Source organism: Heterodontus francisci, chromosome 13, assembly GCF_036365525.1.
Source record: "Heterodontus francisci isolate sHetFra1 chromosome 13, sHetFra1.hap1, whole genome shotgun sequence".
Taxonomy (NCBI): Eukaryota; Metazoa; Chordata; class Chondrichthyes; order Heterodontiformes; family Heterodontidae; genus Heterodontus; species Heterodontus francisci.
The window spans coordinates 114,515,806-114,526,870 of record NC_090383.1 but is presented as its reverse complement, the minus strand read 5'-3'; the positions used below and the strand labels follow the sequence as shown (position 1 = coordinate 114,526,870).

Sequence of the window (11,065 nt, the reverse complement as noted above, 5' to 3'; positions counted from 1 at the left end):
GCAGGGCTCTACAGGATTTTGGGAAAAATTGGCTGTCCACTGAAGCTCCTCAGTCTCATCCGCTCCTTCCATGACAATATGCACTGCACTGTACATTTTGATGGCTCCACTTCCAACAGTTTCGGAATGAAGAATGGAGTGAACTAGAGTTGTGTCCCAGACCCCACACTGTTTGGTATCTTCTTCTCTGTGCTCCTGACCTTTGCCTTCCCTGCAGATATGAAATGAGTCTACTTGCACACTGGGTCAGATGGCAAGCTCTACAATTTATCAAGGCTGAAAGTGAAGACAAAAACACATCACATCCTGAACAGAGAACTCCTCTACGCTGATTATGCCCAGCTAATCGCTCACACGGAAACTCAGCTACAAAGACACATGGACTGTCTCTCCCATGCCTGAAACTTGCTTGCCTTGACTATAAGTGTGAAGAAAACCATTGTCATGGGACAGGGTGTTGCATCTCTGCCCCCATCACGCTAAATAACACCCCACTGGAAGTGGTTAGTAAATTCTGCTACATTGGGACAATGGTGACAGCCATCAGCAAAGGTGCATCAAGACAAGACACCCCAGCTAAATGGATAGCTTGCTATGTGGCTATCATCTTTCATTGATGGAGACTCTGGGGCGTTTGGGGAGGCGACTAGACTTTTTATGTTGCAGAAATTCGCCCCCAATGTTTCGCAAATATTTTATTAAACTGACCTGTTGAGTGGTTCCAGCATTTCTTGTTTTTATTTCAGATTTCCAGCAGCCGCAGTATTTTGTTTTTATTTTGTTAAACTGAATATTTGCAACAAACTGCCGCTCTTCCATTTATTTAATAAACGCATCGCTTGGGGTGTTACTGACACTGATAAATGCACAAATGGGGGTGGTTTGTGCACTCTGGCAGGATGCTGCCTTTGCGGAAGTGGTTTCAGGGCTCTTGCTTCCTTGTCCAGGTGTTGCTTCCGGTGCTGAGGTGTGCGGTGACGTCACGGCAGGTAGCTGGCCGCAGGTGAGGAGCGGCGGCGGGGAGCAGTGACCTGGGCTCGGGCTTCAGTGCTGGGCAACATGTGCGGCTTCGGTAAGTGACTGTATCTGCGCTGCATATTCAGGGAGGGGCGGCCTCTGCTCAGAAGCAGAAAAGAGCCGCAGTTTAATCAACAACCTGGGGGATCCAACAGCGGACAGATCATGGAGACAACTTCCTCCTCCCCTAAGATCCAACTCAACCTTCATGTGAAGAGTTGATTCCATCCCTAATGTCATTTTGTTATTTTCCATTTTTTAAAACGTTTGTTTTTATTTTAAAGAAAGCATAGGATTTAAGAGGAAGGAATTCCTGTTCTCACATATTGCGATTAATCTAAAATGTTGTAATCTGGAATGAGCTGCATGAAAGGTGGAAGCAATTTCAGTAAATACTACCCAAAGGCAATTGTAAATGTACACGAAGGGGGAACATTTGTAAGGTTTGGGCGGAAGAACAAGGGAGTTTGACTAATTGGATAATTCAGAGCTGGCACAGGCATGATGGGCCGAATGGCCCCATTCGGTAAGATTCTGTGAAAAAGGCAGAAGTTACTTTCATTTTTTAGGTTGCCCATTGTGAATTATTGTTTAATAAACATATGAAATGGGTTGATCATGTATGGGAGAAGACTGACTCATGCACTGTCTCTGTGCCTGGTCACTCCCTGACGCTGAACCAGACCATTCACCACCTGCTGTCCTATTTGACCCTGAGATGAACTTCCAACCACATCTTCTCCATCAACAGGGCCGCCTAGTTATACGTCCTTGACATCACAAATCTCAGACCCTACTACAGCTCATCTACTGCTGAAACCCTCACCCATGCCTTTTTTTAACGTCTAGATATGGGTGATTCCAGTGCTCTCCTGGCTGGCCACCCATCTTCCAGCCTCCGTAAATTTGAAAAAGATTGGAGGAGTGCTTGTCACTCCTTTCATTTAAGGAAGGTGAAAGAGGGAAACCAGGGAATTAGAGACCTGTTGAGAAATTACTATAGTCTGTGATTAAGGATGGAGTGACTGAGCACCTGAAAATTTTCAGCTGATCAGAGAGCCAACATGGATTTGTACAGGTAGGTCATGCCTGACAAAACTGAAGGAATATTTTGAAGAGATGACTTAAGTAGTGAACTGGGGAATGTTTCTGGATGTTATTTATATGGACTTTGAGATGGCATTCAATAAAGTCCCTCATAAGGGACTGTTAGCTAAAGTTGAAGTTCATGGAGTTGAGGGCAAGTTATTGATCTGGTTAGGAGATTAGCAGGTGACAGACAGTAGTGATAATGGGCAGGTGCTGTAATTGGCACAAAGTGATAAGTGGTGTCCCACAGGGATCTGTGTTGGGGCCTCATCAATTCATTGTATTCATTAATGACTTTGGGATAGAGAGTCTCATATCCAAGTCTGCTGATGACACAAAGATAGGTGGCAGTGTACGCAGTGTAGATGGAAGTATAATATTGCAAAGAGATATTAAATGATTTAATGGGTAAAACTGTGATAGGTGGATTTCAGTATAGGCAAGTGTATGGTCATCCACTTTGGACCTAAAAAGGATATATTCAAGTACTTTCTCAATGTTTTTTTGTTGATTCGTTTCTGGGATGTGGGTCTCACTGGCTAGGCCTGCATTTATTGCCTATCCCTAATTTCCCTTGAGAAGGTGGTGGTGAGCTGCCTTCTTGAACCACTGCAGTCCATGTGGTGTAGCTCCACCAACAATGCTGTTGGGAAGGGAGTTCCAGGATTTTGACCCAGCAACAGTGAAGGAACGGTGATATAGTTCCAAGTCAGGATGGCGTGTGGTTTGGAGGGGAACTTGCAGGTGGTGGTATTCCCATGCATCTGCTGCGCTAGTCCTTCTAGTTGGTAGAGGTTGCAGGTTTGGAAGGTGCTGTCGAAGGAACCTTGGTGATTTGCTGTAGTGCATCTTGTAGTTGTCCAGGTCTTGCTGCATATGGGAATGGGCTGCTTCAGCGAATGGTGCTGAACATTGTGCAATCATCAGTGAACATTCCCACTTTTGACCTTATGATGGAGGGAAGGGTCATTGATGAAGCAGCTGAAAATGGTTGGGCCGAGGACACTACTCTGAGGAACTCCTGCAATGCTGTCCTGGGACTGAGATGTTTGACCTCCAACAACCGCAACCATCTTCCTTTGTGCTAGGTATGACTCCAATCAGCAGAGTTTTTTCTGCCTGATTCCCACTGACTCCTGTTTTGCTAGGGCTCCTTGATGCCATACTCAGTCAAATGCTGCCTTGATATTAAGGGCAGTCACTCTCACCTCACCTTTGGAGTTCTGCTCTTTTGTACATGTTTGGACCAAGGTTGGAATGAGGTCAGGAGCTGAGTGATCCTGACGGAACCCAAACTGAGCTTCAATGAGTAGGTTATTGCTGAGCAAGTGCCACTTGATAGCACTGTCGCCGATCCCTTCCATCACTTTGCAGATGATCGGGAGTAGATTGATGAGGCGGTAATTGGCCGGGTTGGATTTGTCCTGCTTTTTGTGTACAAGACATAGTTCAGCAACTTTCCGCATGCTGGGCAGATGCCAGTGTTGTAGCTGTAATGGAACAGCTTGGCTAGGGGCGCGGCAAGTTCTGGAGCACAAGTCTTCAGTGAAAAGCTAGAAGCAGTGGAGGTCCAAAGAGACTTGGGGTCCATGTGCATAAATCATTAAAATTTAATAGACAGGCCCAAAAAATAATTAAAAAGGCTATTGGAATACTGGCCTTTTAGAAATAGGAAAGTAGAATACAAGGGGTTAGAAATCATGCTGCAGCCGTACCATTCCCTGGATAAACTACACCTGGTGTACTGTGTTCAGTTCTGGGCACCGCACTTTAGGAAAGATGTATTGGCCTTGGAGGGAATACAGTGTAGATTTGCTAGAATGATACCTGGACTCCCAAGATTTTTTTTTCGTTCAAGGAATGTGAGTATCGCTGACAAGGCCAGGATTTATTGCCCATCCCTAATTGCCCTTGAGAAGGTGGTGGTGGTGAGCTGCCTTCTTGAACTGCTGCAGTCCATGTGGGATAGGTACACCCACAGCGTTGTTCGGGAGGGGGTTCCAGGATTTTTGACCCAATGACAGTGAAGGAACGGTGATCTCGTTCCAAGCCAGGGTGGTGTGTGACATAGGAACACCACCACCTACAAGTTCCCCTCCTATGTTTCTTCTGCCCTTGTTCTTCTAGGTGGTAAAGTTTGTGGATTTGGAAGGTGCTGTACTATGTCAGGCTGTTGCTTAACTGGTCTGTGGGACAGCTCTGCCAATCTTAGCCCAAGTCCCCAGATGTCGGTGAGGAGGACTTTGCAGGGTCCATGTGCCTATGTGGTTTCTGGTGCCGAGGTTGCTGCCAGGCGGTCCGTCCAGTTTTGTTTTTCAGCTTTTCTTTAGCGGTTTGATACAACTGAGTGGCTTGCTAGGCCATTTCAGACGCAGTTAAGAGTCAACCACGTTGCTGTGGGCCTGGAGTCATGTGTAGGTCAGACCAGGTAAGGACGGCAGATTTCCTTCCCTAAAGGGCAGTAGTGAACCAGATGGATTTTTACGACACTCTTAAACTATGAGGAGTGATTACACAAAGCAGGGTAGTATTACCTGGAATTTAGAAGATTAAGGGTGATTTGATCAAAGTTTTCAAGATATTAAGGGGAGTTGATGGTATAAGAGGTAGAGAGTAACTATTTCCACTGGTTGGGAGTTTAGGATTGGGGACAGAGTCTAAAGATTAGATCCAGGCCTTTCAGGAGTGAAGTTAGGAAACATTTCTACACACAAAGGGTGGCAGAAGTTGAGAACTTTTCTGAAAATAGTAGCTGATGCTGGGTTAATAGTTTAAAATCTGAGATGGATACATTTCTGTTAACCAACGGTATTAATGGATATGGGGTAAGGCTGGGTATGTGGAGTTCGGTCACAGATCAGCCATGATCTTATTGAATGGTGGAACAGGCTCAATGGGCTCCTCCTGTTCCTAATTCATCCAGAACCCCCCCCCCGCTGCCCATATACTAACTCGCACACCAAGTCCCATTCACCCGATCGCCCCTATGCTCACTGACCTACGCTGGCTCCCGTTCCAGCAACGCCTCGATTTTAAAATTCTCATCCTTGCTTTCAGATCCCTCCAGGGCCTCGCCCCTCCCTAAATCTGTAACCTTCTTCAGCCCTACAACCCTCTGAGATCTCTGCTCACCGCCAACTCCAGCCTCTTGAGCATCCTCAATATTAATCGAACCACTGGTTTTTTTTTCAAGAATATACTTTATTCATAAAATTTGTAAAAGAATACATTACATAACAGTTCAAATTTGACATTACGTAACGTGCAATACCGATCTGTTTCTTTTAATACATGAGATGCCTCACTACCCTTGCCATTTTAGGTTATATTTACAATGTACACTTACATTCCCTGTCAAACATTCTCTGGTGTATACAGCCCAAGGGGTTTTATACGGGTTCCAGCCCCTCAGTTCACTATGGCGGGAGGACCTTACACAGTGGTCTTTCCCCATTGAGCCTTTGCTGCGGCTGTCCCAAGCTTTAGTGCGTCCCTTGGCACACAATCCTGGACCTTGGAATGTGCCAGTCTGCAACACTTGGTCATCGACAGCTCTTTGCACTGGAAAGGCAGCAAGTTTCGAGCAGACCAAGAGTTGATGGTCCTCCAGCAGCATTTGATGTTTATCTCTGTGTGCGTCCCTGGGAACAGCCCGTAGAGCACAGACTCCTGCGTTACGGAGCTGCTCGGGATGAACCTCGACAAAAAACACTGCATCTCTTTCCACACCTGCTTTGCAAAAGCACATTCCAGAAGGAGGTGGGCAATGGTCTCTTCCCCACCGCAGCTACCTCGAGGGCAGTGTGCAGGGGCAGTCAGACTCCACTGTTGGTGGCCATGCCTTCAGGGCCTAGGCCCTAAGCTCTGAAATTCCCTCCCTAAATCCCACTGCCTCTCTATGGCTCTCTCATCCTTTAAGATGCTCTTAAAACCTAACTCTTCACCTGTCCTAATATCTCGTATTGTTCAGTGTCAGATTGTGTTTGGCAACATTTCTGTGAAGCCTCTTGGGATGTTTTACTACATTAAAGGTGTTATATAAATTTAAGTTATTGTTGTTCTAAAACAATCCTCCCTTGTCCCTGAAGCCAGTTGTTGTTACCCTGTCTTTGCCTCTACTGCTGCTGTGTACATTAACTTCAGTTCAAGAGAGTGAATTCGATTCTTGAGCTCAAAATATCACAGAATGAATGCTGTGTTCAGCGTGGCTGCTTTCCAGAAAAAAAAGACTTCCAGAATAAAGCTGCTGTATTTCAAAAAGAAACAAAGGAATATATTCCAAGCCCCCCTCAGGAAAGAGGAACAGAGGCTGATCCTGTTATGGACAGTTAGGGTGGAAACTGAGAGTTTGGTTAAAGAAATGGGGTTTCTGAGGGCTTCTGAAGATGAGGAACATAGAACAGCAGGAGGCCATTCAGCCCTTTGAGCCTGTTCCACCATTCAGTTGGGTCATGGATGATCTGTATCTTAACCCCATCTATTTGCCTCAGCTCCATAACCCTTAATACCCTTGCCTAGTAAAAATTCGATTGGAGGTAGAGATACGGAGGGTGGTCCAGAACAGAAGGCTCTGCCACCAATAATGGATCAGAAGGATAGGACGACACAAGAGGCCAGAGTCACAGCAGTGCTAGCCTGAGGGGACATAAGGCTGCAGAGGTAGAGTAGGGCAAGGCTGTGGAGGATTTGTAAATGAGGTTAAGGCCTCCCAATATTAAATATTGGGTGACGGGGAGACAGTGTGAGCTGAGAGTGAGGAAGGGTTTCAGAAGCAGTGTGGTTAAGGTCAGCCATGGTCTAAGTGAATGGCGGAGCAGCCCTGAGGGGCTGAATGGCCTCTCTTTTTTTTTATTCATTCATGGGATGTCAGCGTCGCTGACCAGACCAGCATTTATTGCCCATCCCTAATTGCCCTAGAGAAGGTGGTGGTAAGCTGCCTTCTTGAACCGCTGCTGTCCATGTGAGGTAGGTACACCCACAGTGCTGTTAGGAAGGGAGTTCCAGGATTTTGACCCAGCGACAGTGAAGGAACGGCGATATAGTTCCAAGTCAGGATGGTTTGTGACTTGGAGGGGAACTTGCAGGTGGTGGTGTTCCCATGCATTTGCTGCCCTTGTCCTTCTAGTTGGTAGAGGTCACGGGTTTGGAAGGTGCTGTCTAAGAAGCCTTGGTATGTTGCTGCAGTGCATCTTGTAGATGGTACACACTGCTGCCACTGTGCGTCGGTGGTGGAGGGAGTGAATGCTTGTGGATCGGGTGCCAATCAAGCAGGCTGCTTTGTCCTGGATGGTGTTGAGCTTCTTGAGTGTTGTTGGAGCTGCACCCATCCAGGCAAGTAGAGAGTATTCCATCACACTCCTGACTTGTGCCTTGTAGATGGTGAACAGGCTTTGGGAAGTCAGGAGGTGAGTTACTCACCGCAGGATTCCTAGCCTCTGATCTGCTCTTGTAGCCATGGTATTTATATGGCTACTCAAGTTCAGTTTCTGGTCAATGATAGCCCCTAGGATGTTGATAGTGGGGGATTCAGCGATGGTAATGCCATTGAATGTCAGGGGGAGATGGTTAGATTCTCTCTTGTTGGAGATGGTTATTGCCTGGCACTGTGTGGCACGAATGTTACTTGCCACTTATCAGCCCAAGCCTAGATATTGTCCAAGTCTTGCTGCATTTCTACACGGACTGCTTCAGTATCAGGAGTTGCGAATGGTGCTGAACATTGTGCAGTCATCAGCGAATATTCCCACTTCTGACTTTATGATTGAAGGAAGGTCATTGATGAAGTAGCTGAAGATGGTTGGGCCTAGGACACTACCCTGAGGAACTTCTGTAGTGATGTCCTGAAGCTGAGATGATTGACCTCCTACAACCACAACCATCTTCCTTTGCGCTAGGTATGACCTCAGCCAGCGGAGGGTTTTCCCCCTGATTCCCATTGACCTCAGTTTTGCTCGGGCTCCTTGATGTCAAGGGCAGTCACTCTCACCTCACCTCTTGAGTTCAGCTCTTTTGTCCATGTTTGAACCAAGGCTGTAATGAGGTCAGGAGCTGAGTGGCCCTGACGGAACCCAAACTGAACGTCACTGAGCAGGTTATTGCTAAGCAAGTGCTGCTTGATGGCACTGTTGATGACACCTTCCATCAATTTACTGATGATTGAGAGTAGGCTGTTGGGGCGGTAATTGGCCGGGTTGGACTTGTCCTGCTTTTTGTGTACAGGACATACCTGGGCAATATTCCACATTGCAGGGTAGATGCCAGTGTTGTAGCTGTACTGGAACAGCTCGGCTAGGGACGCGGCAAGTTCTGGAGCACAGGTCTTCAGTATTATTGCTGGAATATTGTCAGGGCCCATAGCTTTTGCAGTATCCAGTGCCTTCAGTCGTTTCTTGATATCACGCGGAGTGAATCGAATTGGCTGAAGTCTGGCATCTGTGATGCTGGGGACTTCAGGAGGAAGCCGAGATGGATCATCAACTCGGCACTTCTGACTGAAGATTGTTGCAAATGCTTCAGCCCTATCTTTCGCACTGATGTGCTGGGCTCCCCCATCGTTGGGGATGGGGATATGTGTGGAGCCACCTCCTCCAGTTAGTTGTTTAATTGTCCACCACCATTCACGGCTGGATGTGGCAGGACTGCAGAGCTTAGATCTAATTCGTTGGTTATGGGATCGCTTAGCTTTGTGTATTGCATGCTGCTCACGCAGTTTGGCATGCATATAGTCCTGTGTTGTAACTTCACCAGGTTGACATCTCATTTTGAGGTATGTCTGGTGCTGCTCCTGGCATGCCCTCCTGCACTCTTCATTGAACCAGGGTTGGTCTCCTGTCTTGTTGGTAATGGTAGAGTGGGGCTAATGCCAGGCCATGAGGTTACAGATTGTGGTTGAGTACAATTCTGCTGTTGCTGATGGCCCACAGCGCCTCATGGATGCCCAGTTTTGCATTGCTAGATCTGTTCGAAATCTATCCCATTTAGCACGGTGGTAGTGCCACACAACACGAAGGAGGGTATCCTCAATGTGAAGGCGGGACTTCGTCTCCACAAGGACTGTGCGGTGGTCACTCCTACCAATACTGTCATGGACAGATGCATCTGCAGCAGGTAGATTGGTGAGAACGAGGTCAAGTATGTTTTCCCCTCTTGTTGGTTCCCTCACCACCTGCCACATTCCCAGTCTAGCAGCTATGTCCTTTAGGACTCGGCCAGCTTGGTCAGTAGTGGTGCTACCGAGCCACTCTTGGTGATGGACATTGAAGTCCCCCACCCAGAGTACATTCTGTGCCCTTGCCACCCTCAATGCTTCTTCCAAGTGCTGTTCAACATGGAGGAGTACTGACTCATCAGCTGAGGGAGGGCAGTAGGTGATAATCAGCAGAAGGTTTCTTTGCCCATGTTTGACCTGATGCCATGAGACTTTAAGAGTCAATGTTGAGGACTCCCAGGGCAACTCCTTCCCTACTGTGTACCACTGTGCCGCCAGCTCTGCTAGGTCTGTCCTGCCAGTGGGACAGGACATACCCGGGGATGGTGATGGCAATATCTGGGATATTGTCTGTAAGGTATGATTCCGTGATTGTGACTATGTCAGGCTGTTGCTTGACTAGTCTGTGGGACAGCTCTCCCAATTTTGGCGCGTCCCCAGATGTTCGTAAGGAGGACTTTGCAGGGTCGACAGGGCTGGGTTTGCCGTTGTCATTTCCGGTGCCTAGATCGATGCCGGGTGGTCTGTCCGGTTTAATTCCTTTTTATTGACTTCGTCGCGGTTAGATACAACTAAGTGGCTTGCTAGGCCATTTCAGAGGGCATGTAAGAGTTAACCACATTGCTGTGGGTCTGGAGTCACATGTCAGCCAGACCAGGGAAGGACAGCAGATTTCCTTCCTTAAAGGGAAGGAATTTGTGAACCAGATGGGTTTTAACAATCGACAATGGTTTCATGGCCATCATTCGACTAGCTTTTAATTCCAGATTTTTATTAATTGAATTCAGATTCCACCTTCTGCTGTGGTGGGATTTGAACCCATGTGCCCAGAGCAATACCCTGGGTCTCTGGGTTACTAGTCCAGTGACAATACCACTACGCCACTGCCTCCCCCAGTGCAAGGACTGTTGAGAGGGGCCAAGAATTCTCAGTTGCTGTTGAATTCTCATTCTTGTTTTCAAATCTCCCCATGGCCTCGCTCCTCTAGCCCTGCAACCCAACGCTCCGAGATCTCTGCACTCCTCCAATTCTGGTTTCTTGCATAAGAAACAGGAGAAGGAGTAGGTCATTCAGGCCTCCGAACTCCTGCGTATCCCCTATCATAACTGCTCCACTATTGGTGGCTATGCCTTCAGCTGCCTAGGCCCTCAGTTCTGGAATTCCCTCCCTACCTCTCCCTCCTCCTTTAAGACACTCCTTTAAGACCTACCGCTTACACCAAGCTTTTGGCTCCCTGCCTCATATCTCCTTATGTGACTCAGGATCAAATTTGTGAAGTGCCTTGGGGATGTTGTAATATGTTAAAGGTGCTATATAAATGCAAGTCGTTGTTGCTCTTGTCATTAGCCTAAGGCAGGGGTTGTCAACCATTTTTTTTAACCTGTAGAGCCTTTTGTAAAAAGTCAATTTCCTAACATAAATACTATTGGGAGCTGCAAGAAGAAAAAAATTGAAGAATGGAATGAAGACATAAGCATACCTTAAGAAGAAAAAATTGTTTATTGTGAATATGCAGTTATTTCATGCTGTAAAACATCATTTGATTTAACTTCTCTCTGATGCCTCGAAGAATGACTGCAGTTACTATTGAATTTCATGTCACTTCAATCTTGTATCTATGTTGGGCAAAAATCTAGTTTCTACATCCCAGGAATAGGTAAAAACTGTTACTTTTGTTTTCAAAGTTTGAAGCGTGATGCTATCCAAATCTTAAATTTACCTTTGGCTCTATCAGCCTTTTCCTGGAGGATC

At 46.8% G+C, this 11,065-nt stretch overlaps 1 protein-coding gene across 1 annotated transcript in view; it reads left to right on the top strand.

The window, feature by feature from the left end:
- Positions 1-978: 978 nt before the first annotated feature.
- LOC137376151 (keratinocyte-associated protein 3-like) overlaps positions 979-11,065 on the top strand; it is a 44,659-nt gene continuing 34,572 nt past the window's right edge. Inside the window, exon 1 of the mRNA XM_068044169.1 lies at positions 979-1,072. Within this exon, the coding sequence (XP_067900270.1) occupies positions 1,060-1,072 (13 nt within the window). The 5' untranslated portion in view covers positions 979-1,059. The remainder of the gene's footprint in view (positions 1,073-11,065) is intronic.